Genomic DNA, 26988 nt, shown 5'->3' with positions numbered 1-26988 from the left:
GACTCCGGAACTCCACCACCGCGAACGGCGGTGGCGGAGTCGACCTTGGAGCCGCGGACTTCGATCCCGCGGCGTCAGGACGGGTAAGTCAGTCGAACTAAGGTAGTTCAACTTCAGCTACGCTATTCGCGTAGCTGAAGTCGTGTACCTTATTTCGACCCCCCCCACCCCGCCCCCATAGTGTAGACCAGGCCTAGGTATCTGGTTGGAAGCAGATCTGAGAAGTTGGTAGGTTATCAAGAAAAGAGCTGCTTACTCTTTTCAGAGTCACTGAACACCCTCAACTAACCCTATGTATAGCACAACCTGGTCTATGGTCTGGGTTTTCTGAGAGGCATTTGAGATTGGCCATTGTTACAGGATGTAAGCTAGACCATTGCTCTGATCCAGTATGACAATTCATACCAAATCAAGACATCTAAGGCCAGGTATTGGGGATGGATGTGAAGGTGCTCCACAGCAGAAGAGGTTCCCACAAGCATTCGGCTTAGGGAATTTTCAGGCAGGAGAATGCCTTTGATGGGTGTGGGCAGTGCAATTCTCACATGTTTTTTGAGATGCTGCATGCACACCCCTTTTCTGGGAGCACCAGGGGTATGAAGAGTCAGTGCTGTAGCCCCTACCCCACACAACCCCCTTTGGGGTTTGTTTTGACCTGCACATTGTATTCAAGGAGCACAACCACCAGAATTCTGGATCACAAGGTGTGGAGCATGTGACCTCTCTTCCACTTTGCAAATCCATGCAGGGGCATTCAGAATCTAGCCCCAAACTGGTGTATGTAAACATTCATGTTAGCTTTGGTTTTGATCCTAGTTCCCAACTGGTGAAAAAGAAAAAAGAATCAATTAATCCATCTCTATTGCCAAATCAAAAAATCGCAACTAAACAACCTGTCACTATGATGGCATGTGCCAACAGCTCAAAAGAGTCAGGAAATTAAAGACTGGCACATAACATGGTGTATAAAAGAATGTCAATCCATAGTGCCCTAATAAAGTCAGGACATGGGAAGGTAGTAATATATTTGTGGGGTTGACAGAAGACAGACTTGAAAACTTCCCTGTGATACTGAGCAGCTTTTCATAACGAGAAACAGGTGCAGCTGCAGCTCCCATGTAGATTTGAAGGCCGTAAGAATGAAGTAGGAATTAATACAGGGAAACCGTACGGCCTATGGTCGGTTGGTCAGACTAGGAAGCAATTCAGAGTGTGAAAAATAGTTTTATTGATGTTTTCATAAAATGAGATAAATACATCAATGATTCCAGTATAAGGGACATAAAAAACCTAGTAAGAGGAATATAACAGAGAAAAATAATATTAAAAAAGGAATCATATGGTTTTAAAACAATGCCTGTGGGGTCTCAATCATTTATGTGGCTTCATCTCACATCAGCGTTTGTGTAATCCACTAGGATCTCAGCAGCCAAATATAGCCAACGTGACTGTAGCATGTTCAGTGCCATCCACATGCCAATCTGGGAGTGAGATTCTAGCTCATGAAGGCAGAATGGCAGAGTCAAAAAACCCTGTAGCAGAATATATAGCCAGAAAGACTACAGATCGAATGCCCAAAGAGCCACGGATGGGGACCAGCCCTGTGGCTGATGCTCTGCAGTACCATGCAAGGCCAGACCTAGGTTGGAGGGTCCCAAGCTACCAAGGGGGATTGGTGTGTTGGCTTATTGGCAATGCTCTGAATTGAGACATGGGAGATAGCTATAAACTATATACTATCCCTCTCTCCCTGGACTGGAACTGTGAGGCAGCATGGAGGAGAGGAGCTGGCATTGAACAGCTTTGAAAGCCTCCCATGCAGTCAACATCAGTAGGAGGAATGTTAGCTGTGGCCTTGAGAAGAGAGGTGTTAGGATGAGGCTGAACCTCATTCCAAGCAAATATGTGAAGACTATCCCTTCCCTTGTCCCCCACCAGGATTTCTTTAAAGAGATACAAATCCTAATTAGACTGACATTCATCTGTTTCATTCACTGAGGTTGAAGCAACAGCCCAAAATGGCAGCTGGGAGTCTCCCATAATGCATCTGTCTCCTTTTCTCCCCACGCCAAGCCTGAGAGTTCTGTTGCCCCCAGAAATGCTGTTTGATCACTGAATACAAAAGGTAGTTGCACTGGTCCTGCAAGCCTCTAGAGGGTCTTTTCCAGCTAGTCTCCCTTCCAATTCCTCCACTTAACTGGTGTGAGGGGAAAAATCTTCTTTTCCTGTCGTCTAGCCTTACAAATCCGGAATACACTGCAGGCACTCCAGATAATATGATCCCCTTGGGAAGTGACAAAACCTGGAGCTTTCCCCCCTTCACTAGTTCTCGCTCACCTCTTCTCCCCCACACTCACTGGCCTGGCTATGCATTTCCTGGGTCTCAGAGTGCCTGCCTGAAGATGAGCTCCTTCAGCTGATCCAGCCTGTCATCTCTCAGTGCATCTCGGATGGAGTGGAAGAAGCTGAAGTAGTGCTGAAAGTTATGCATCATGAGCAGGACACCAGCCAACAGCTCATTGGTCACCAGGAGGTGATGGACGTAGGCTCGACTATGGTTCTGACAGCAGTAACAGGTGCATCCGTGCACCAAGGGACCAAAATCATCCCGGTACCTAAGAAGGTAGAGGGGGTAAAAGGGCAATGGGAAAAAAAAATTAATCACAAGTATTAGGGAGCACCCATAGTTACCACGTAGCAGCTGTTTGGTGGCCTGAGTCAAAAGGTTTGTGGGTTTCAGTCCAGCTCTTTGGGGTGTGGAGTCTGATGTGGTCCCCTCTGACACTAACTGCATTGCAAAGAGCACTACATGCAGGTTCATGAACTGAGTGCAGTAAAGCATTGTTTTAATGCCAGTTGACAGGCTATATGAGCGGTGATATTATAGCCACACATGAAATAAGTTATAACAGCTTTGCCTGCATCACTGTATGGTATTATCAAATCAACAAATTACTGCTTTTAAAGTCACACCCCCACTGCATCACAACACACTAAAATGAACTGACAGACCGGGGGAACAAGGGAAATAAACACAGTTTCATTCATGGATATAATGCGAGAGCAAACATTAAGGGCCTGACCCAAAGCCCACGGACATCAGTGGGAGTCTTTCCATTGACTTCAGTGGCTTTTGATTCAGGCCCTAGCTCAGTGGTTCTCAAACTTTTGTACTGGTGACCCCTTTCACATAGCAAGCCTCTGAGTACGACCCCCATTATAAATTAAAACACTTGTTTATATATTTAACACCATTATAAATGCTGAAGGCAAAGTGGGGTGGAGGCTGACAGCTTGTGACCCCCTCCCCCTATGTAATAACCTCACGATCCCGAGGGGTCCCGACCCCCAGTTTGAGAACCCCTGCACTAGCTGAACAGAATAGCGGTTGCAACTGTGTTCTGAGGGTGCCACACCGATAATATTTTAATCATTTTCCACATGGGGGACCTTTATATCTACCTCTGAAACGCAGGATTCTCTGGGATGGTAGATTAGATCATCGCTACGTTCACCATTTGTGTAGTGGTAATATTATGGTGGGTGGAGGGAGAGAAGGAATATAGGCCAATATGTTCAGAAGTGTGGGTGCCTCCATTTTTGGTGCCCAACCTGAGACACATTAAAAGGTCCTGATTTTCAATGGGAGGGGGCTCAGGACTGGCTGAAAATCAGCACCCTCCAGTGAGTCTCAAGTTGGCCAAAACATACTGTGAAAATTGCCATAGGATTTTTAGTAACTAAATGGTCAGAACCTTGGTTGTAAGTCATTTGAAAGATGACAGATTCAGCAGTGCATTGCCCCCCAGTATCAATCTGAGGCATTTGTCCAATACCAACTCAGAGGGAAGAGGGCCACCCATTTAGTGACCAACATTTCCTGCAGCACCGTAACTGTTCAGTGGACATTCCCTGTCCAGTGACTGTCCAGGTGTGACCCTGGATGGAGGATGAAATCACAGCTCAAAGTGTGAAGGCTACAGACACTATTTAAAAGCCACCACACACAAACCCACTTACCTTTTCTCTTTCAAAAATATCTCGAACGAAGTTATTTCTGGGTCAGCTTTTGAGGTTTCATTTATGTCTTTTTCAGTGCCATTTTTTCCTGCATCCTGGATCCCATTTTGTTTACTGACTGTAACAAAACAATATCACTTCATCAATAGGCAGAAGCAGACAAGTAAAGGTGAAAAATATTCTGACAAGAGGCATCTCAGCTGCCCCTTGTTACAGCTTGAACTTCCATCTCCATTATCTTCCTTTAATTATCAAACAACAGTTAAGCCAAATAAATTGTAAGTGATCAAACTCAGACTAGAAGAGTGAGGTGGGAGGGACTCAGATAATCTGATAAAAATTCAGAACTGAAATAGCTGCACAGTTTTTTGCTGATCTGAGTTTAATTCCTTTTATTAAAGTCATTAAAATCCTTGCAGTCTAAATTGCATTTTGTACAGCGTGTGATCACCTGGATTACTGATCTATTTAACATAAAATAAGAACATAAGAACAGCCATACTGGGTCAGACCAATGGCCAATCTAGCCTGGTATCCTGTCTTCCGACAGTGGCCGGTGCCAAATGCTTCAGAGGGAATGAACAGAACAGGGCAATTTATTGAGTTATCCCTCCCCTGTTGTCCAGTCCCTGCTTTTGGCAGTCAGAGGTTTAGAGAACATGAGGTTGTGTCCCTGACCATCTTGGCTAATAGTCATTGATGGACCCATCTGCCAGGTAATTATTTAATTCTTTTTTGAACCCAGTTATACTTTCGGCCTTCACAACTTTCTATTGTGATGAGTTCCACAGATTGACTGTGTGTAGTATCAAGAAGTACTTCCTTTTTCTTGTTTTAAACCTGATGCCTATTAATTTCATTGGGTGACTCTTGGTTATTGTGTTATGTGAAGTGGCAAATAACACTTCCTTATTCACTTTCTCCACACCATTTATGACTTGATAGACCTCTATCATATCCCCCTCAGTTGTCTCTCTTCTAAGCTGAACAGTACCAGGCTTTTTAATTTCTCCTCATATGGAAGCTGTTACATACCCCTCATCAATTTTGTTGCCCTTTTCTGTGCTTTCTACAATTCTAATATATCTTTTTTGAGATGTGTTGCGTTCTGGTCATCCCAATATTCAAGGTGTGGGTGTACAATGGATTTATTTAGCAGCATTATGATCTTTTCTGTCCCTTTCCTAATATTTGGTTAGGTTTTTGGACTGCCGCTGCACACTGAATTGATATTTTCAGAGAACTATCCACAATGACTCCAAGATCTCTTCCTTGAATTGAAACAGCTAATTTAGATCCCGTAATTTTGTATGTATAGTTGGGACTACGTTTTCCAACATGCATTACTTTGCACTTATCAACAATTAATTTCACCTGCCATTTTGCTGCCCAGTCACCCAGTTTTGTGAAATCACTTTGTAAGTCTTTGCAGTCCACTTCTGACTAACCTATTTTGAGCAATTTTGTATCGTCTGCAAAATTTACCCCCTTTTCCAGATAATTTATTAATACAGATTCTTGGGAGATCCTGCTATTTATCGCTCTCCATTGTGAAAGTTGCCCATTTATTCCTGCCCTTTGTTTCCTGTTTTTTAACCAATTATTGATCCACAAGACGCCTTCCTTCTTACCCCGTGACAGCTTACTTTGCTTAGGAAATTTTGGGGAAGAACCTTGTGAAAGGCTTTCAGAATGTCCAAGTATACTATATAACTAGATCACCTTTGTCCACGTGTGTTGACCCCCTCAAAGAATTCTAATAGATTGGTGAGGCATGATTTCCCTTTACAAATGCAGCGCTGATTCTTCCCCAACATATCAGACACACAGATGAGCAAGATAACTCTGTCCTTTACCATTGTCTACTATAGTTTCAATCAATTTGCCTGGAACTGAAGTTAGGCTTAATTGCCAAGATCACCTCTGGAGCCTTTTTTAAAAATCATCATTACATTAGCTATCCACCAGTCTTCTGGTACAGAGGCTGATTTAAACATTTACATACCACAGTTTAGATTTAGATTCTGCTGGAGTTGACAAGGGATTCATGTGCATCCAAACCACATTTTTGCAGTAGCTGAGTTTGATTTTCTTTTTTTTTTTGCTGAACAATTGACTGTTGTGGCAGCGATAATGCAGTTATGGGTGAAGGTTCCACACCTGGATTTTCAGCAGCACATAACTTTCACAAATCATTACCTTGGCATCTGAAATTTCTCAGCGTTGCTCTCAAGTCAGAGGGGCTGTTTCTGGGAAATTATTACTATGATGTATTATTTGTATTGGGATAGTGCCAACGAGGCCGTGGCATGGACCAGGACCCCACTGTGCTAGGCACTGAACAAACACAGAAAAGAGGTCACCCCTGCACCCAAAGAACTTACAACCCAAGTATAAGACACGAGACACAAGGATGCAGACGGCTGGAGGAGGGAGCACAAGGAAACAATGAGACAACAAATGTGCTGAAAGTCTATTCAGCTGGTTTGAATTACTAAGGCATGAAAAACAAAACTAGATTCCAGCCATTAAGAGAACTGTTAGATACTTTTTTGTATTAAAACATTTATGTATAAGAAGGATGACAGTCTCTCTGCATTGCTCAGACATTTGGTGAGACCATGTTGCAATACCAAGCCTTTACTTACTCATTTAAGCAGATACCTTGTGATATGGGGATTTGACTAACCTACATTATTTTGGCAGCATTTATATTAATCAAGGGAGCAAACTGGGTGAAGGCAGGGAAAAAACTGCCCAAGAAGACTGGCTTCCCAACACTGCCCAGCTGGAGAGGGAGAGAAGAGCTACATTACACACTGAATTGGACACTGGCAGGTGCATTCAAATCCCATTGAAATGTATAGGCCCAATCCTGTCCTGCTGAAGGTAAGGGCAATTCTGCCATAGACTCCAGTGGGCGCAGGCCCAAAGGGAGAACCAGGGACTCAGCACATGACAGGATCAGGCATACAAAGGCTTCTGTTCAATGAACCTCAGAGGATGTATAACCATGTTTTGGTTAACTGGATTTGGATAACCCAGGTCCTAAATTAAGGTCTCAAGTTCTCTTTGCTTAACTTCATCCCAAGTAATTTCTCCCCTGGAACGAGCAGGACTCAGCTGCTTTTCTCTGACTTCAGTGGTTACAATACAAATGAGGTACATGGAAGATGACTGTGGAGCATGAACTATGTTGGGCATGATACTACTGTTACATCATCTTACGACCACAACGGCAAGGTTATCATGAAAATCTACCTGCAGCTTCAGGGTCAGGATTGTAATCGTAGCTGAAGGATAGGGCACAGCCCCGCTCTGTCACCTGGTAGGGAAAAAAGCTCTCAAACACGTCCACTCCTCTTTCAATGCATTCGAGTACCTCATCCGGCTTGCCAATGCCATAAATGAGTCTAAGAGAGAGATAAAACAATATAGGTCTAAAGTGTACTGAATGGAACTTACTGGGTCACTGTGGTCTCTCTCCAAGGAGAGGACACAGGTACATAGGAATTGACTTAATGGATTAGACCTGAGAGCCAACCAGTCCAGCTTCCTGCCTCTCACAGTGACCAGCACCGGATGCTACAGGAAAGGTATAAGAAACCCCAAGAGTGGAATACACTGGAATGTGTTTCAGCCAGTGAAAACAGTAACATGTGAGCCCTGCAGTTATTAAACAAGGTGAAAGTTGACACATGGTCTATCGCCAATCATGAGACCATGCTTCTCCCACATCCCATCTGTCTGGTATACAGCAGCACAGTTGAATTCCCCTTACCTCTCAGTGCCCACTGTTCTGCCTTTGTTTAGAAGGTTACACCAGCTACACATTAACTCAAGAATAACGTCAAAACACTATAAATTGTGTTTAAAGTGATTTGGCTCCCTCAACACCCATGTACAATGATTCTATCTCACGATCCATCTCACACCTTACGTTCTGGGTCAGATATTTTGTTGCACATTCTACGCCCTGGGTAGCAAATGATTACCAGGTATGGGGATTTATTTACTACATGGGACTCCTAACTAGCAAAGCACCATTCCATGTGTTAGAGGGTCCTTTTGAAATCCAGCAACAAAGTCACAAATCCACCCCCAGGACGGTGGGTGGAGTTGGATTCCCAAAACCGGAACCCACAAACACATAGGTAACGTGAGTGACTTTACTTGTGTGTAGTCCTCCTTAAGGCAGTGGGACTATTCATGCAAATAATGTTACCCGTGTTTACAGAATTGGGTCCTCAGAGCAAAGAAAGGAATTCATACTTATTTCACCCTACTGTCCCATCACGGTGCATGGGAGATAATCGACAGCTGATCCTCAGTAGAAGGTATTTGGAAGGCTATGGGAGTAGATTCCAACAGGTGCAAAGGGTATTAGGGGATGATACATCTCAGCAGTGGGGAGGCATTCCCCTTTTGGGAAGCACATATTTACTTTATAAAGTGTTTGGGATCTGTCTGCATGAAGAGGCACTAGTGTGAAAAGTCACTGTTGGAGGGCTCAGTTTTCCTCCCCATTCCTCTCCTCCCCATGTCCAGCTCAAATGTGCTGAGTTCACACAAGGGGATTTCCTTTTAGCTGATTTTCCTAAGAGGCAATTTCCCCCCCAACAGCTAGCACTATCAACTCCCCCGGGGGTTGGCAATCCAGCTGGGCTCTTCTTGCCTCTTACGCCATCAGTGGTAACACAGATACTGCTCCTGTCCTAATTTAGCCGGCAGCTTTGTTGAGAATGGGTGAGGCAGAAGAGAATATAATAGTCGTGCTTTCCCCCAGGTGCACTGGCTGTGCTGACAACAGTAAAAACTAATGTGCAGCAAGATCACTAGGAAAATACACAGACTGAGAAGTGCAGTAATAAGGTGCCATTTTTAGTCATTTTTCTGACCATAATTACATAAGACCCTGTATGAGCACAGAATATGGATGGGAAAAGCTTACAAGATGATTTTGTTACATTCCCTGCTCCAGATAGGAATAAAATTCTATTTAAGAATTAAACAATAAGTACTTATTACACGTGATCAACTTCCTGACTGAAATGTTTCTTACAGAGGGCAAGGGTACAACCTTTCTTGCAGATGCTGAGATTTCTAAGAATGCTCTGGTTAAAATGAGAAGACAAAACCGTCTAAGCAATATGTTTAGGCAGCATCTTTCATCCTAAAAGATCCCAAAGGGCTTTAGAGACTATGTAGATAGGCTACACTCCGTCACCGTAGAAAAGCAGCCATCTTTGGAGTGGGACACAACAGCTGTTCTTCACCAACTACACAACACAGTTTTAATAGGGGCATGCGTACATGCATGTGTGTGTAAAATAGCTTCTACAACTAAATGTAAGAAAGTGGGATGTAAGTACCAAGTGAAATTCAAACAGAAGCTCCAGGGCTATAAAGAGCAGTCATGATCACTTGTCTGAAACAGAGACGTAAACTATTTGATAGATGAGTTGGATGCACTTGTACAGTCACTCAGGTTAGCCGGACTGACAAGACTCTGCAGCTCATTGGGGAACCTATTTAAGGTAGCTTGGATGGCAGCAACGTGAGCTATGGAGAGCTCCAAACTCCAGGTACCTCTGAGCAAGAGATTACTGCAAGGCCAGAACCATGCACCTGGATTTCCCTTCCCTTTGATCATCATAAACTGAGGGTTCAAGTCTTAGAAGGTGGCCAGGACAAGGGGGTCGTCCTGAGAGGGAAGCTCAGCTACAGGAGGTAGCAGAGCGTGAATCATTCTCCTCATGAAACACTAGAAAAGACAGCATTCATTGAGTTGATACATAAGAGCCACAGAAGGATATAAATGAGGCATCTGTTTTTACCCCTTCCTCCCAAAAGACTCCAACTGTACCATCTTGGGACTCTTATCATGGACTGAATTGTGTTTTCTGGAGCCTCTGGCATGTTTATAAACATTTCTGGGAATCATGAATGAGTGTCTACCATTTATAAGATTCAGGATATTGCTGCAAATGGCTGAAGCCAGGCACAATTCATGTAGGCAACGTACAAGCGTTCCCCATCCTCATCTGCCAATGCCCCTCGCTCTTGACCTACAGCCCCCCTGATATTCCAGTCTTCTGAGAGGAGACAGTTGTAGCAAACCGGGTAGGAGTTTTTGCTAGGTGGATAACCATTCACTCCAGATTGCAATGACTGAAAATTGTTTTTAGCTATGTTCCAAGTTAGTTATGATCCATGGAGGCCAAAAGGTGGAGGGCTCATACCAATCCCACCCATGATTCTGTCTAGAAATAGGTTTGAACCCAAACCCTGAATCCTCCCCAAAGGAAGAGATCACATCCATACTGTGGGCTGTTCCATATTTCTCGCCCTGTGCCAACTATGCCTTAAAAGTAAAATTGGGGCCACCAAAGTCAGCATTTCAATAGCAAAGGACGCAGCATTTGGCTCACACAAGAATCTTTGAGAGAATAAATGGATTTCCTGGACACTGGCAGGAAGCACCCTCTGGTAATTACCTACAGTAGAACAAGTGGGTTTTGATTTATCCCCCCTTAAATCTGACCTTGGTTTATCCTCCGGCAGCTCCACTGTGACAGAAGCCATCAGTTTCAGCTTGGTCTCCTTGGCCATGGCTTGTCCCTGAAAACCATCCAGCAGGAAACCACCCACAGGTCGCTTGGCAGTCTCTCTAGCCGACCTGAGTCTCTCCTCCAACACGTCCCCACCTTCGATCACTCCAACCATCATGCTGCCCTGCAGCTCCTGGCCAAGGTGAAAGTTGCAAATGTAAGAGAAGCGCACTTCCCCAAACGAAGATGTTCCAGGAAAGCCCACCACCACCCAAGAGCTGGTGCGTTGGCCCAGAGTCTGGACACTTGGCACTCTACATTTGCTTCCTGGGCACCGTTGGGTTCAGTGGTAGTTGAACCTTCCTCAGATGCATCACTTAGGACATACTGTAGTCTAGCGTTTAGAACAGGGGAATATGAAGTTCTGTTTCTGACTCTGCCAGCAACTCATTTAATCTCTGGGTCTCATTAGTCCAATCTCCCATAAAGAGATAAGAAGACTGATCCACCTTGGCAACCTGCCTTGTGTTTCTTAGGCAAAGGCACTACAGAAATGTCATGCATCAGTACAGAAATCCTGCCCCCATGGCTTGCTGCTACCATGGCTCTCACCCACCACTACATGTCTCATGGCCTTTCAAGGGATTTCTAGCATCAGTTCCTGGCAGCCCCACGCTGGGCCCTTGGTCTCCTCACTAGTCAGGTCCAGGCATGCCCCCCAACACTAGGAACAGGGGAAGTCTCTCAAACTCACTGGAAGGGCTAAGGAGTAGTACTGACTAGTCCTATTCAGTTCCCCACAGCTAAACGGACTGTGCTTGCAACACAGGGCTCAACAGGGTTAAAGCTGGAAAAAATAAAATGAAAGGCAGGATAGGTGGGATCTCTGATTTCTGAACAAGGAGAAAATGCTATCCCCTGCTCTACCCAGGAATACAAAGTGACTCTAAAGAATGAGAGACCACTATTCTACAAAAACAGAGGAATTAAAAGCCATGGGGGCTGAACTCCTTCTCACTCCTAGAGGTTAGTCCGTCTGGGTCAAGGGTGAGGCACAAGGGCAGCACGAGGGAAGTTAGCTGGGCTGCTGCCCATGTTATGCCTGATCTATGGATAGCCTAAAGACTTCCATCTCCACTCCAGCCCTAAAATCACTCAGGTCTAACCCCTCCGTGCACACTAGGTGTTCTTTTGCTCACACGCTGAGACCTTCACAAGGCTCAGTACTCACAGAAAAGCAGCTGCAGTGCTGCCGCCCCGGATAAATTTGGACCTTACCGGTGATTTCTCCTGCAGCTTAAGGCACTCATCCAGGAAGAAAAGTGACCGGTCCACAGACTTCTTGGCCCGCTTTCTGGAGATTTCACCAGAAATAGTGTCTCCGTCAGAGAGGCACTGAAGCCAATCCGGCTGGAGAGCACGCTGCATGCTCATGAACTTGGAAGCTGTCATTTCCATTCGCCCTCCGTAGCCCCATATGGACACTGTCTGTCAAATGCAAGCAAAAGGAACACAGGAATGGATGTTAATTGAAGAGGTTAAGAGACCTTTCAGGGGAACTCAGAGACTTTAAGGTCAGAAGGGACCATTATGATCATCTAGTCTGACCTCCTGCCCAATGCAGGCCACAGAATCTCACCCACCCACTCCTGCAACAAACCCTTAACCTATGTCTGAGTTACTGAAGTCCTCAAATTGTGGTTTAAAGACCTCAAGGTGCAGAGAATCCTCCAGCAAGTGACCCGTGCCCCACGCTGCAGAGGAAGGCGAAAAACTTCCAGGGCCTCTGCCAATCTGCCCTGGAGGAAAATTCCTTCCCGACCCCTGATTCCCTGATACGGCGATCAGTTAAACCCTGAGCATGTGAGCAAGACTCACCAGCCAGCAATTGGTCCTGGTAAAATGCCTGCCACTGCAATAACATTCCCTGGACAAGCTCTCAAAGGGACACAGCTCAGAAAACCAACCGCCTCTAGCATCAGGCATGAAGGTCCAGCGGTTTGAGCAGGGGACTGGGAGTCAGGAGTGCTGGGTTCTCTTCCTGATTCTAACATTAACTCCCTGTGAGACCTTTAGCAAGTCACATCATCTAATGCTTCAATTTCCCCATCTTTACAATGGGGATGGCAACACTAACCTACCTCCCAGAGATGTTGGGAAAGAGGCTTGAGAGCTGAAGTGACTTCCCCATCGCCATCCAACAAATCAGTAGCAGAGCAAGAAAACACCTAGATCTCCTGACTCCCAGACTGTGCTCTACCCCATGAATAGTTGCGAACTATGGCAAAAGGAATTGCAGGTGATTTTGCAGTGCCTACACAACAGTGAACTTATACATACACACACTCCTGAGGGTAATTCCATCATTTCCCAAGTGGTCAGATGCGAGTGTTGGAATAGTGAGTTTTGTTATGAGAAGTTGGCCTTGGCTCTTCTCTCTAAAGTTATAGCAGTGCTTGTGTGTATTTTGTTAACCAATTAGAGTATAAAGATGTATGCTGGAAAGAAATAAATGACTCTGTTACCAATCAAACTGATTGTTGAGCTTTGTCCAGGTCCGCCATGCGACGCAACATGCGAGGCCTGAAATTAAGTTCTCTCACATGTTTTCCCATTCTTCCTAGTATGTCTGTGTGTGTAGGCCTTCATCTTCCACTTTTATTATTCTCATATTCTCCCATGTAGGCTGTGACGCTGTACCCCATAATGCTTTATGGGAATATGACATAACTAAAATATGCTTTGTACTACCTATGTCATGTAACATATCTTGGTAAAAGTTATGGTCTACTATATCTATTCATCCTATTTGTATACATATATCATTTTGTACTTGAGGTTAAAAATATTGGCTGTATTTGCTTGTAAGGCATTTGGTCAGCCTCTTTAGGAAGAAATTCGCAAGGTTAAGTACCCCATCAGGAAGCACTTGGGGAACAATGCATTTTGAAATGCTCCAATCCACATAATAAGTCTTCCTGAAGACATAGAAGATACCATGTGGACAATGGCTTCTGCCTGTAAAGACTGAGTCATCCGTGGACATGTGACTTGCCCAGGTGACTCCAGAACTCCATCTTGGAGCTGAACTTTGCATAGGAAAGAGGAAGGGGTCTCCACCCACAAGAGAAAGTCTATTTAAACCCTTGGGAGACCCCTCCATTTGGTCTTCAGCTGGCTAAAGAGGGAGCCTCTCCACCCCCCAGGATACTTGAAAAAAACTGGAACAAAGGGGTGTGAGTGATTGTTGGACCCAGGGTAAATGGAAATTAGTCTGTAAAAGGGAGCATCCTGGAACTGGTGAGGATCTTATCTGTAATCAGTTTGAATAGACATAGATTTGCGCATTTTATTTTATTTTGCTTGGTGACTTTGTTCTGTCTGTTACTACTTGGAACCACTTAACTCCTACTTTCTGTATTTAATAAAATCACTTTTTACTTATTAATTAACCCAGAGTATGTATTAATACCTGGGGGAGGAAACAACTGTGCATATCTCTCTATCAATGTTATAGAGGGTGAAAAATTTATGAGTTTACCTTGCATAAGCTTTATACAGGGTAAAACGGATTTATTTGGGTTTAGACCCCATTGGGAGTTGGGCATCTGAGTGCTAAAGACAAGCACACTTCTGTGAGCTGTTTTCAGGTAAACCTGCAGCTTTGGGGCAAGTAATTCAGACCCTTGGTCTTCGTTGGAGCAGATGGGAGTGTTTGGCTCAGCAAGACAGGGTGCTAAAGTCCTAAGCTGGCAGGGAAAACAGGAGCAGAGGTAGCCTTGGCACATCAGTTGGCAGCTCCCAGGGAGGTTTCTATCACATAGGCTTTTTATATTAGGAAGATAAAGCACTGGCCCAACATTGTCATTCTTGCATGCAAGCTTCTGAGCAAACAAAGATGTTGCTCCTCAAGTGCCAGCCTTCTTTAGCATCATGCATGGGCCTGAACGAGAATTCAAGAAGAGTTATTGAAGCCATCACCACCATGGGCATAATGTGTTTCATCTCTATCTGTAGATAATGTAATTACGTTGTGTGGGCTGCCTGGTAATTGCTCCAACTGAGTTGTTATTGTTCTTCCTACATTTGTGATCTTAGGTTTTTAATAGACATCCAAGTAATTTAGGCCTCTACATTTAAAACAAGAGGATTTTACAAAAGCTAACATGAATACACGTTTTCATGATTTTTTATTACTTTTTTGGTTCACTGAACAGCTTTTCTGTATTTATATATAAAATTCACTCTTCTGCTAATAATCAGCATTGTGTTAGTGCACAAGACCCACCAAAGTGAAACTAATCAGATTTGTTTCACCTCTCAAGCTGATGTGCAAAATGTAAACACTGTTTTGATTTTTTACTAGAATGCTATTTTATTTAATAAAACTAAACCATGGGGAAAGAGATGGCCCAGATGACTGGTGAAAGACTATAGAGCCTCACACCAGAGGTTCAAATCCAACCCGGGACACTGATTCTGCAAAGCAGATCTTTATGACTACAGTCGCAGTAACTTTAAAGAGACTTCATACCAGGATGGGCACCTGCCAGTGCAGATCCAGTTACAGTATCAGGCCCTAACCGCCTGATCTTATTCCCTTTGAAGTTAAAACTGCCACTGACTTCAATGACAGCAGGATCAAACCTTAAGTGAGTAGTGACAAAAAGTTGTTGCCATTTGACAGCATTGTAGCCTGTGTGAAATGAGTAGGGTGGGATTCAGCCCAGTTCCCAGGCGTCCTCTTCACAAAAATCACCATCACAAAAAGAAAAAATAATTACTCCTTTTTGTTGACACCTTCACCAGATACTTCCAAGACTGAATGGTTCATGAAAATTAAACTCCCTCCCACAGCCCCTCAGAGGTGGCTTCCCTATGGTTGAGGCACAACAGTAAACCGTAAGAGCAGAGCAAAGTGTGTACAAGGAGCCTGAACTGCTGCTGTACATAATCTGTGAATAGACACAAGACTTCCTACTCTTGGGCACTCATGTCAGCACCTTCCATCAGCACTAAGTTTCCCTTCATGTGGTCCTCCTGAATGTGTGGCTGTACAAGTGAGACTCATAATATTACGTGGTCTCCTAGGGCTCCATGTTTATTGCCAATAACACTGGAGAAAATTTGCTCAATTTACAAGCCACGATTTTTTTAACTGACATATAATAAACTGCACATGAATCCAGTCTGCTCATCCATATTTGTGTGGCCCTACAAAGTCAGCAGACAGGACAAGAGCACCCAGGACCAGGTCTGGTGCATAAAAAAAGTGCCTCTATCTGACCACACCTCCACTCTAAATCCCAACGGAAGATGGTGGGAAAAATCTGGCCATTCTATCCTAGCATACACTGGTTCACTTTCCTATAACCCCAAAGAGGGCATTCTGTAGCTGCTAAGCAGGGCACACACGATGGCATCTAGGAGACATAAGTTTTGTGAGGTTTAAGTTGGACTCTCATAAGTTTTTACACTCACCATACCTTGTTGTTGTTGTAGCCAGGTGGGCAGGGGGTACCTGGATCATGGAGAGAGCAGTACAGCACTGACTCTGGCATACCTGGAGGCACAACAGAAAAATAAATGTCAGCTGTAATCTTGTAGACCACTATGGCTATGTTGGCAACTTGCTAAGAGATGGCTATGAATTTACAAAAAGGGTAACCCAGGAATAAATGCACATACCTGACATCTTTGTCAGAGACAGACATGGCTTGTTTGATCTCCATAGCAACAACACATTCAGTTGGACAGCTCTGTCCACACTCTACTAGTTACAGGGAGGGGCGAAGAAAACCATAAGAGTAGCATTATATAATGCCACAAACTATATGTAGCCTTTGGACTGTTTACTTGATTAATGCTACTGCTGCCAAAAGTAAACCAGATGCAATGACAGCTGACTCACTTGTCCGCTGAATGAATGCTCTGGGGACATCTGACACTTGACATCGTCTAGGCTGGGTGACATAAACAGTCTCAGACCTGGAGTTTAAAGGAAGGGCAATATATACACCAAGACAGTAGAATGAGCTGTAGCAATGAGAGATTTATGATCATTTCACAAGAAACAGAACAAGCTAGATGCAATGAATGCAATAAAGGTCTCTGTTTTATAGATACAGGTAGAGATTTTTCAAAGCCATCTAGGGCAGTAGTTCTCAACCAAGGGTCCGGGGAGCACAAGAATGTTTCAGGTGGCCCTCCAAGCATGGTCAGGGTTAGACTTGCTGGGGCTCAGAAAGCCGAAAGCCCCACCATATGGGGGTGAATCACAGGCACCTGAGCCCCGTTGCCCGGGGCTGAAGCCAAAGCCTGAGCAATGTAGCCTTGCGGGGGCCCCTGTGGCATGGGGTCCCAAGCAATTGCCCCCCTTGCTTCCCCTGCCTGCCCTGACTTTTATATGCAGAAAACCAGTTATTGTGGCGCAGATGGGCCATGGAGTTTTTAATAGCATGTTGTGGGGGGTCTCAGAAGGAAAAAGGTTGAGAACCCCTTATCTAGGGGATTTGATGCAAAGGCTGAGACTTCCAAAGGAGCCCAAGGAGTTAGGTACCCAAATGTCACTGAAATTCACTGGGAAGTGAATTTCACCTAATGTCCTTAAACTCCTTTGAAAATTCCAACCATAACTTCCACTACAGTTAATGAAAATTGTCTAAATCCTCTAACTGGGCATTTTCTGCACTCAGAACTCCCTCCAGTAGGCATTTTGGGTGCATAAGGAATGCAGAGTCAGGTCTTTACTCATATAAATATATTCCTCATCAACACAGGGCACATGACAAATTTGTGTATATACCATAAAAAAATTATATCAGGAGAACTCAAGGTTGCAATGTTAAGAATTCTAGAACCAGGAAATGCCACAATTAAGGTGTCATGTGCAAAACAACTCCTTTAAGGAGTCCTGGGGACCACAGAGGATGACACTGGTTCAGCACTGCTAGATGACTGTGATGCAGTGGGGAAAGAGGAAGACAGGAAGTGTCTGTTTGTCTAAGAGAGATAACTGATGCCTTGGTGAAAGGCCCTGGAGCCCTTACTTCTCTTTCCCTGGCTAACTAGGGGGTGAAGGGCACAACTGGTCTTAACTCCTGGGTGTGTTTCTTCCTGAAACAAAAGGAGCATTCCTGTAGCCAACCAGCCACCATGGAGCAAGGCAAAAAAAGACAGAGAACAAAGGGAGCAAAATAAGTAGAAGTTTGGTGGGATAGGTAAATGTGAGCTCTCCACTGGTCCGAAAGGATGGCAAGATAAGTCTGTCCACATCCTTAAGCTTGCCCTTCAGGGATTTCTGTGGGCCTGTAACATGGTTCCTTCCCCAGACAGCCACCCAAAACAGTTCCTTCATTTAACAGATCTGCTTTAGGGGCAGGAATACCCGTCAGGAGATCCCACCACTTTTCTAAGTGAGACTGACTGTTCTGTGCTGCTCTGCACTGCTGAGGTTGAATGAGGGCTTTGTATCAAACTAAACTGATTTTGTTTTGTGGGGGAAATAACCTATCCCAGATCAGCAGGGACCTGAAAGCTGTTACCTTCTGGGGACTGTGTGAAGAAAGTTGTTCTTTGTATTGTTTCTAGTGGGAGAGGTGTTCACATCGCTAAAAAAATAATCACAAATGGCACTTATTAACACTCACTGCACAGAGGTCAAGAACTGAAAAGTCCAGGGATACTCAACTCCCTTCTTAACCCAGAGTTGAGTCCCTCCAAGTGAGTGCTGAAGCCCATTGCTGGGGTGTTGTGGGGGAAGCTGTAACTGTGAATAAGAGAACTTCAGTTTCTATTGTAGTGATTGTAATAGTTTACAGCTGCATTAAATCCACTTTGGGAAAAAAAAAAAAGAGCTTCTCACACAACTCACTTGGGATCCACAATAGATTTGCTCTCAAGTTTCTAGGGATGGACAGCTTGTCCCCTAATTCATTGCACCAAGCAACATGGAAGTGTAGAGGCTGTATTAGATGGGATCAGACTGCATCTAAACACACACACACAATTTTACCTATAAATTTCCCAATTCCTTCTTTATATTCCTCCAAGGCTTCGTGAAGTTCTACCCTGTGTCCAAACATAAAAGAATACACATTAGGGAAAAAAAAATGAGAATGAGCCTGCAGAGAGGACTGTGGATAAGCTAATTCCTCAGTATGTTAGAAGACACACTCCAATCTTTGCAAAAAGAGCCTTGAAGTTTCAGCCACAGAATGGAGTCAGAATGGAGATGGAGGAATGACATACTCACTACACCAAATCTCACAAGATCTTGTTGCCCCTGTACCTGCAAGATGGAGCTGTCATATAGATAAGATTCAGGCTTCTTCACTAAAGTGTTGTCCAAATTTGGATTAGACTAGATAATGGAAAAGAAACATAAACCCTGTCTACACTACAACTTCCACCATTAGTACCACAGCGGATCTGCACAAGTGAGGAGTTACAGGTCCCGTTTTTGTCAAGGTACACGCAGCCTAAGAATACAACTTTTAGAATTAGATTAGGGTGATTAGAGGTTTCTTATTAGAGACTTTCACAAAAAGTCATAAAGAAACAGGGAAAGGCCATTTACACCATCCTGTTCACTTTTCAAAAAAGGCTTCCCCTTACATATATCTGCTCTTAGCTCTCACCTACAATAAATGCGCAGCAACACATCCATCCCCAAGAAATCCAACCATAAGGGAAAAAGTGTGATGGTCAACATCTTGGCCAACACACCAGGGACTTACACTGGTAAAAATCAAGAGCAGCTACATCTTGAGCTAAAATGCCAATACTCTATCTGGGGCTGTAACAGTCTCACATCTTGTGGTCTGAGGTGGAATAGCTGTTTCTCTATAATCTCATTGTCCTGATGAATTTTAAGGAGGCAAGTCTCAAACCCTTCTGGTGAAGGAAGGAAGTATTGTTTCTTATTTTCAATGGGGAAACTGGGAACACAAAAGCGGTGTCCCAGCTAAGCTTGATACTCACAGAGTTGAAAGCGTGAGCTGTACAACAGCAGGAACCCCTTTAATTGCCTGCAGTGTGTCATGGGCGAGGTGTGGTGGGGATCCGGTTTTGGTATACAGTAGGCAGCCTGGAAGCTCCATGGTTTGAACCCCATTCTTGCCAAGGTTTGTCAGTGTCCCAAGACGACACCCACTGACCACTTTGGAGAGACTCAGCTTCATCCTGGTTAACTGGTAGGCAGCGTCCAGGTCCTTTAAAGAAAGAGATTATTTAGGTAGGTCTTTCTCCATCAAGATTTTGGGTTTATATTTGTATCTGTAAAAGCTTAGTAATTGACGGAAATGGAAAAGTAAATTGTTTGTTTCTAAGGCTACTTGGGATTCCAATACACCTGCAATGGATCCATTAGAAGCAGTGGAGGAAGAGGTAGCTCACAAGAGAGTTATCATGGTATGAACTTTCACTCAGGAGACAAGGGCGGATAAAAATCTATGATTTTTTTTTAAATCGGATTTTTTTTATAGAATTATTTTTGAGGAAAAAACCTATCTAAAGATAAAGATATATTATAACTCAAAGATACCTCATCATGGAATAGGGATTATGAATTCTAATTCTATAGCATGAGACAATATATTCATAAAATGTTTAAGAAAAGTGTTGTAAATGAGTTCCAATAGTTCATGGATTAGGGACCCAATCTTATGGGGTTCCAGGGGCTTCTGTATAGATTTAGGTTAATCTTTCTACCTATCCACTGGGACTTAGTGTTAAGTCTAGAAGATACCATCAGAGATGCTTAGTTTTGCAACTCTCAAACTGTGGATGTGTGTCTCAAGATAACATGCTTGTTAACAGCAAAAAATGTTTTAAATAAATAAATAAATAATATAGAGAGGTGAGAAATAACAGCCCTTAACCCTATTATCCCTCTGCAAATCTGCGTACACAGAGGCAATCCCTTACCTCTCTCTAAAAGGTGCAAAGTTTCAAAAAGTTCAATGAATAGAAGATAGTTGGAGGCGGAATAGATCTGGACAAGGAGAAGAAGTCTGGAGATAAATGTGAGAAGGCAGGGACAGGCAGTAGAAACAAAAGTAAAACTGCTTGAGCAGCATATTCCAGAAGCCTTGAGGTCTTTCTGAGTGTAGCCTTCATTCATTTGAGATCTACCATACCATTCTCTCACTAGAAGGGAAAACCAATAATGGCAGCAGGCATAAGAGAGACCCAGTTTGGGTCTCATCTATCTCTGAGTTGTGAAGAATATGTATTAAGGTTATAACAACCAACAAGAATGCACTTTTATGTGGAAATCCATGATTAAATCGAGTCTTCCTGACTAGTGATTTAAATCAAATCCACCCTGCAGGAGACCTTGATCTGTTTCTAGTTCTGTCGCTGTATGACCTTGGGTAAGTCACTTCATTTCCCAGTGGTTTCTTCCCCTCTCCCACCCTTTGCCTGTCTTGTCTATATAGATGGTAAACTCTTCTGGACAAGAACTGTCCCTCACCGTATTTGTACAGCAGTTAGGGCAATGAGATCCATGTTTTTACGAGGGCCTCTGGGTGCCAATACAAATGATTATTATTAATACTTAGATTAGTCAAGACTAAGGAAGATTATGAGGAATTTAAATCAAGATAGTACAATGGCAGATAAAATTCAGTGTCCATAAATGCAAGGTAATGTACATTGTGAATAGTTCAGATTATTACTCCCAAACATGGGGGGAGGGGGGGAGGGGAAGGGGGATTCTAAGTTAACTGTAAACACCCAGGAAAAAAGATCTGGGCAGTTCAAGGAAAACCTCTGTTCAATGAATAGCTGTGGTTTAAAAAGGCAAATAAACTGACTGATAAAGGAATAGAATAACTTGGGCAGAGTTGCTGACTTGTGATATTTAGGTATCACAATCTCATGTGCACCCCAATATTCAATATTGATCATAAAAAAAACCTGGAGTTATGCAAATCCCTTAGAATCTCAACTTTCATAGACTATCAGGGTTGGAAGGGATCTCAGGAAGACATCTAGTCCAACCCCCCTGTTCAAAGTAGGACCAATCCCCAGACAGATTTTTACCCCAGTTCCCTAAATGGCCCCCTCAAGTATTAAATCCTAGAATATTAGGGTTGGAAGAGACCTCAGGAGACCATCCATTCCAACCCCCTGCTCAAAGCAGGACCAACACCAACTAAATCATCCCAGCCACAGATCTGTCAAGCTGGGCCTTAAAAACCTCTAAGGAAGGAGATTCCACCACCTCCCTAGGTAACCCATTCCAGTGCTTCCCCATCCTCCTACAGAAAAAGTTTTTCCTAATATCCAACCTAAACCTCCCCCACTGTCACTTGAGACCATTACTCCTTGTTCTGTCATCTGATACCACTGAGAACAGCCTAGATCCATCCTCTTTGGAACCCCCTTTCAGGTAACTGAAAGCAGCTATCAAATGCCCCCTCATTCTTCTCTTCTGCAGACTAAACAATCCCAGTTCCCTTAGCTTCTCCTCATAAATCATGTGCTCCAGCCCCCTAATCATTTTTGTTGTCCTCCGCTGGACTCTTTCCAATTTTTCCACATCCTTCTTGTAGTGTGGGACCCAAAACTGGACACAGTACTCCAGATGAGGCCTTACCAATGTCAAATAGAGGGGAATGATCACATCCCTCGATCTGCTGGCAATGTCCCTACTTATACAGCCCAAAATGCCGTTAGCCTTCTTGGCAACAAGGGCACACTGTTGACTCTCATCCAGCTTCGCGTCCACTGTAACCCCTAGGTCCTTTTCTGCAGAACTGCTGCCCAGCCATTCGGTCCCTAGTCTGTAGCTGTACATGGGATTCTTCTGCCCTAAATGCAGGACTCTGCATGTGTCCTTGTTGAACCTCATCAGATTTCTTTTGGCCCAATCCTCTAATTTGTCTAGGTCCCTCTGTATCCTATCCCTACCCTCCAGCATATCTACCACTCCTCCCAGTTTAGTGTCATCTGCAAACTTGCTGAGGGTGCAATCCACACCATCCTCCAGATCATTAATGAAGATACTGAACAAAACCGGCCCCAGGACTGACCCTTAGGGCACTCTGCTTGATACCGGCTGCCAAGCAGACATGGAGCCATTGATCACTACCCGTTGAGCCTGACGATCTACCCAGATTTCTGTCCACCTTATAGCCCATTCATCCAGGCCATACTTCTTTAACTTGCTGGCAAGAATACTGTGGGAGACCGTATCAAAAGCTTTGAACTCACAAGCCTGGGTTTAGCAGGCCAATGCTCAAAGCACTGAGCGATCCCTCCCCCCTTAAAACGTTCATTTTAAGAAGTCTCTTTCTAGAAAAGAGCTTCCGGCAGGCTCTGCCTCGCCACGATCTGAGACCCCGCGGCCTTTCGCCACTTTCCTGCTACTTCATTTCACACCCCGAGGGGAGGGGGCGCGGGAGGGAGCCGGGCAGGTCTCGGGCCCTGCGCTGGAGGGGGCGGGGGGAGTTGCGGAGCGAGCCCGTCCCGCGCTCACCCCACAGCGGCTGTGGCGCGGGCCGGGCCCGGCTCCCGGCTCGGGGCGCTGGGACCTGGCGGGGGCGGGCTCGCAGCCCCGCTCGGGTTAACTGGCCCCGACGGCCCCGTCGTGGTGACCGAGAGCGGCCGGGCCAAGTGCGCGTGAGCGGCACCGAGACCCGAACAGCCCCTCGAGGCGCGGAAGAACCGACCCGGCCGCTCCCACCCCCCTTTACCTGGCTCGCGCCAGCCGCCTCCGTCGCATAAGCGTCTCTTCCCGGGTCCAATCAGCATCCGACACGTCATCACCGGGGGACGTAGGAGAGCCTTGTCGCGTGGTTGGGGGTAAAGGCGGCTGCGCCGTTGCCATAGAGAAGCGACCCTCCCGGCGCGCTGCATTCCGGGTCTTGTAGTTCGCGCTCCTCCAAGTGTCCGTGCGCCCCGTCCAATGGGGAACTCCGTTTCCCACAAGGCTCCTCTCCCCCCCCCCTTTGTGGCTGAGGCGGGGTGGGGGTGGGGAGGCTGCTCCTGTCCGAGCCTTGGCAATGGCCTTCCCGGCGCCCAGGTCCCGGCTCTATCGCTGGCAGCGCCTCACCGCCGCGGCCAGGCCCCAGGTAACGGAGGGGGCGGCATCACCCCCCCGCCGTGTCCCCAGCGCCCAATCCCGCAGCCTACCCGGGCTCGGCGCTGCCCGGGGGTCACCAGCAAACCCCTGGGGGGCCACCGGCCACCGGCGCCCAATCCTGTTCCACCCCGGGGTCACCGGCGCCCAATCAGGGGGCCCCCTGGGTCACGGCCAGCCCCATGCGGGGCGCCCTGGACAGCGCTGGCCAATCAGGGGGCTCCTCCCCCCCGCCCCCGCCCCCGCGTCAGGGCTGCTCAGAAATGAATGAGAAACCTGGGGAGCTGTTTGAGGGCGGGAGGGATATTTCTGGCGCAGGTGTTTTCATTGTACTCAGGTGACGGGCTCTAGGCCTGGAAACGTTAAAATGAGAGTGAAAAGTGAGCAAAAAAGCATTTTGAAGTTAACATTTTGCATCTTATTTCCAGCCACATTTTGACTCTGATAATGTGGAGCACTGGATCAAGGTAAGGGCACTGGCAAAGGAACTTGTGAAACAAGTAATTGAGTCAGGGAACATGCAGGCTCAGTGGGATGGAAGTGGGGCAGAAAACCTTTCAATCTCATGTTTGCATCCAGTTCAGGTTGATTGACAAAAAGTTGGTGCCATCTGATAATTGCTTGATGGATTCTAGGGAGTAAATTGATGGGTATCTGGTTTCCCTATGTCTACAACATGCTGTCCACCACCACAGCTGGTAATTGTCAACATACCAATGACTAACTTAATTATTTATGAATCAAGTATCTTCAGACATGTCAAATGTAATAAGTCCATGAGGAATGTGAAGTTTAAAAAAAAAAAAAGGCAAATTTTTGTGGCAGTCCATATTCCCTTTTGTTGTGATCCTGTTAGTACTTGGTTGAACCAGTGAGTACTTGGATAAGATGCATCCAGAAAAAAATAGCTAACTGCAGGATTTGATTTTCATGATTCAGTAGATGGTACTGTTCATATTGATTGATTTATGTTTTCAGTGCTATCTTCGTGAGGTCTAGAAATGCATTTTTTTTTTAAAAGCTGAATTTTTCTGCTACAGTTTTAGCTCTTCTAACACAGAAGCGCCTGCAGGCTGGGGTCAGTGGGGGCCTCTGGCCAGCTCAAACCCCAGAGAGTGAAATGTTCCTTAGATAGGTAAAGGTAAAGCCCTTTGTCCTTTTTCAGGGTGAAAGGTGCTATACTGATTCAAGACTAACTATTCATTTTCAGTGCTCTGAGCACACACAAAGAAGCATCAGAAGATTTTATGTAATCCTTTTTTTCCCCCCATTATTTATCTTAAAAACAACCACATGGGATGTGCCTAAATCTGTCCTCTGTCCCAAACAAATCCACCACAGTCTCTGGCCTGAAAACAAACCTCAGAAATTTCCACCCCATGAGGTAACATTTTTGGCACGTTATAGCACCTAAGGACAGGATCTGATCACATAAGCGCTATCTCAGCCTTATCAATAGCATCATGCCCATGAGACTAGTCATGCTTTGAGCCCCAGTCCTATATATATGGATGAACCTTAATTCATGCAGCTCCCTCTGAAGTCAATGATACTCTGCACACATGCAGAGGTCCACTTCTCCAGAGTATCTTACAGGATCAGGACCAGGAATCTGTAGTGTCTGAAGCTGAGTATGCACAAGTTACAAGAAATATATTTCTTCTCTTATTTATTTTAAAGCGAGTGGAACAAGCCTCCAGGTTTGCTGTTTCTGAAGCTTTTTCCCTTAAAAAGTCAGCTTATCCTCAAAGGCCACGTGGTCCTGTGATGGATCTGGAAACAGTAGAGCAGCTGCAGGATCATGATGAGGCTTATGCAGAAGGTGAGTTTGAATAGCACCGGCCCAGAGCTGCTTAAAGGGACCCTATGAAATCCAACTGGGCCAGTAAGTAGATTTGTGTATCACCAATCTTTTTTCAGCACCTGAGACCAAATAGAAATATTTCATAATATGGTTTAGATTTGATCTTGTTAATCTAGAGCAGAAAGTCCTAATGAAAATCAATGGCTGGAAGCTGAAGTCAGACAATTCCAAATTAGAAATACACATTTTTAACAGTGAGGCTGATTAACCATTGAAACAAACTACCAAGGGAAGTGGTGGATTCTCCCTGAAGTCTTCAAATCAAGACCAGATGCCTTTTTGGAAGATATGCTTTAGTCAAACACATGCTATTGAGATCCATATACGAGTAACAGGCTGAAATTTTGTGTTATACAGGAGGTGGGACTAGATGACCTAAATGGTCTCTTAAAATCTATGAATAATTGTATTTGATCTTTTTCATTCCCATGGATGCTTTTCCCCACCTCAAATAAATAAATGTTCCTTGTGCAATGTTGCAGCCCAAACCCTGCAGAACTACAAATCTGAAACTTCAATGTCTATAAGCAAAAGGGAAACTAACTTCAATTATTTCTGTTGTCCAAAGCGAAGGAAATGCAAAAGGTAAACTGACAGTAAAAAGAGTTGGAAGCAAATTGGATTTTTATAAATATTTATTATTTTGCAGCACCTAAAAATGTGCTAGGCACAGTACAGAACAAATAGAAAGACAAGGTCTCTGAGTTCTCATTCTAACAAATTCAGAGTCAGTTCTTTCACTTGCAATAATATGAGGCACTATTAATAGCACAGATGAATAAATCTGGGTACACTCTGATTTCTGTATATAATGTCAAATGTCTCTCACAGATGGAGCTAATTCTCTGCAAGTGCCTGAAATATGGAAGATGCCTTCTTTTTTTCCTCCCCTGCCTTTGTGTTTTTTTTCTTTTTACATATAGTAATCCGTTTGAGTGTTCCAGAACTGCCTATAAGCCTTTTATCTTTGCACCACAATTATAATGCATAAGAATATTGATGATCTGCAGTCACCCCACCATGTTAAGAGACATACTGATAAGGAAAGTGTTTAAAGCTCATTTACTCCAAATATGAGGAGTCTGCACTCTCTTGTCCAAGAATGACACAGCCTCTACAGGACAAACTGACTTCTGTTTTTCTCATTGAATAAACATTGTTGTTAAATTGGGCTAATTATAGACTGAAAGTTGGAATAAAAGGACTTGAAAGGGATTAAAAAGCTTCAGTATGTGTCTGTTTGGGGTTTTTTGAACTTTTTTAGAATAGATTTATAGACTTTAAGGTCAGAAGGGACCATTATGATCATCTAGTCTGACCTCCTGCACAATGCAGGCCACAGAATCTCACCCACCCACTCCTGTAACAAACCCCTAACCTATGTCTGAGTTATTAAAGTCCTCAAATTGTGGTTTGAAGACCTCAAGCTGCAGAGACTCCTCTAGCAAATGACCCGTGCCCCA

At 44.6% G+C, this 26988-nt stretch overlaps 2 protein-coding genes across 9 annotated transcripts in view; one reads left to right on the top strand and one right to left on the bottom strand.

Moving 5' to 3' along the window:
- Positions 1 to 1197: 1197 nt before the first annotated feature.
- On the bottom strand, positions 1198 to 23453 carry QTRT2 (queuine tRNA-ribosyltransferase accessory subunit 2). 5 transcript variants are annotated; one of them, XM_039527830.1, is made up of 9 exons: positions 23059 to 23227; positions 19554 to 19783; positions 18586 to 18641; positions 16058 to 16134; positions 11850 to 12059; positions 10565 to 10764; positions 7282 to 7433; positions 4021 to 4138; positions 1198 to 2615 (listed from the first exon to the last, which is right to left on the bottom strand). In XM_039527830.1, the coding sequence occupies exons 2-9, from the start codon at positions 19751 to 19753 to the stop codon at positions 2384 to 2386; spliced, it is 1245 nt and encodes a 414-aa protein (XP_039383764.1). In that variant the 5' UTR covers positions 19754 to 19783; positions 23059 to 23227; the 3' UTR covers positions 1198 to 2383. The 5 variants fall into 5 exon arrangements, with proteins under 5 accessions (XP_039383764.1, XP_039383758.1, XP_039383784.1 ...); XM_039527824.1 differs by lacking the exon at positions 23059 to 23227 and adding an exon at positions 23276 to 23453 and having other exon boundaries at positions 1199 to 2615; XM_039527850.1 differs by lacking the exon at positions 23059 to 23227 and adding an exon at positions 16483 to 16559 and having other exon boundaries at positions 1200 to 2615; positions 16053 to 16134; positions 19554 to 19639.
- Positions 23454 to 23533: 80 nt separating this feature from the next.
- Positions 23534 to 26988, top strand: part of CCDC191 (coiled-coil domain containing 191) — a 33776-nt gene continuing 30321 nt past the window's right edge. For 2 of the 4 annotated variants that reach the window (XM_039527720.1, XM_039527711.1), the window contains exons 1-3: positions 23534 to 23653; positions 24090 to 24128; positions 25342 to 25483. In XM_039527720.1, coding sequence (XP_039383654.1) covers positions 23585 to 23653; positions 24090 to 24128; positions 25342 to 25483 — 250 coding nt within the window. In that variant the 5' untranslated portion in view covers positions 23534 to 23584. Of the gene's footprint in view, positions 23654 to 23926; positions 24042 to 24089; positions 24129 to 25341; positions 25484 to 26988 lie in introns of those variants that run through there. The other 2 variants (XM_039527726.1, XM_039527736.1) reach the window with 2 other exon arrangements.

The sequence above is a fragment of the Mauremys reevesii genome, linkage group 1 (assembly GCF_016161935.1).
Source record: "Mauremys reevesii isolate NIE-2019 linkage group 1, ASM1616193v1, whole genome shotgun sequence".
NCBI classification, from domain to species: Eukaryota; Metazoa; Chordata; order Testudines; family Geoemydidae; genus Mauremys; species Mauremys reevesii.
This window is presented reverse-complemented; position numbering and strand designations above follow the sequence as displayed.

Bases quoted from the DNA above. Each gene is read 5' to 3' on its own strand.
- QTRT2 (XM_039527824.1), bottom strand. From the start codon at position 19,753: ATGAAGCTGAGTCTCTCCAAAGTGGTCAGTGGGTGTCGTCTTGGGACA. The intron at 16,135-18,585 runs GTAAAATTGTGT...TTGTGCCTCCAG, and splicing joins AGGAATTGGGAAATTTATAG to GTATGCCAGAGTCAGTGCTG. The intron at 7,434-10,564 runs GTCAGATTTAAG...TCTCTCTCTTAG, and splicing joins CTGCCGGAGGATAAACCAAG to ACTCATTTATGGCATTGGCA.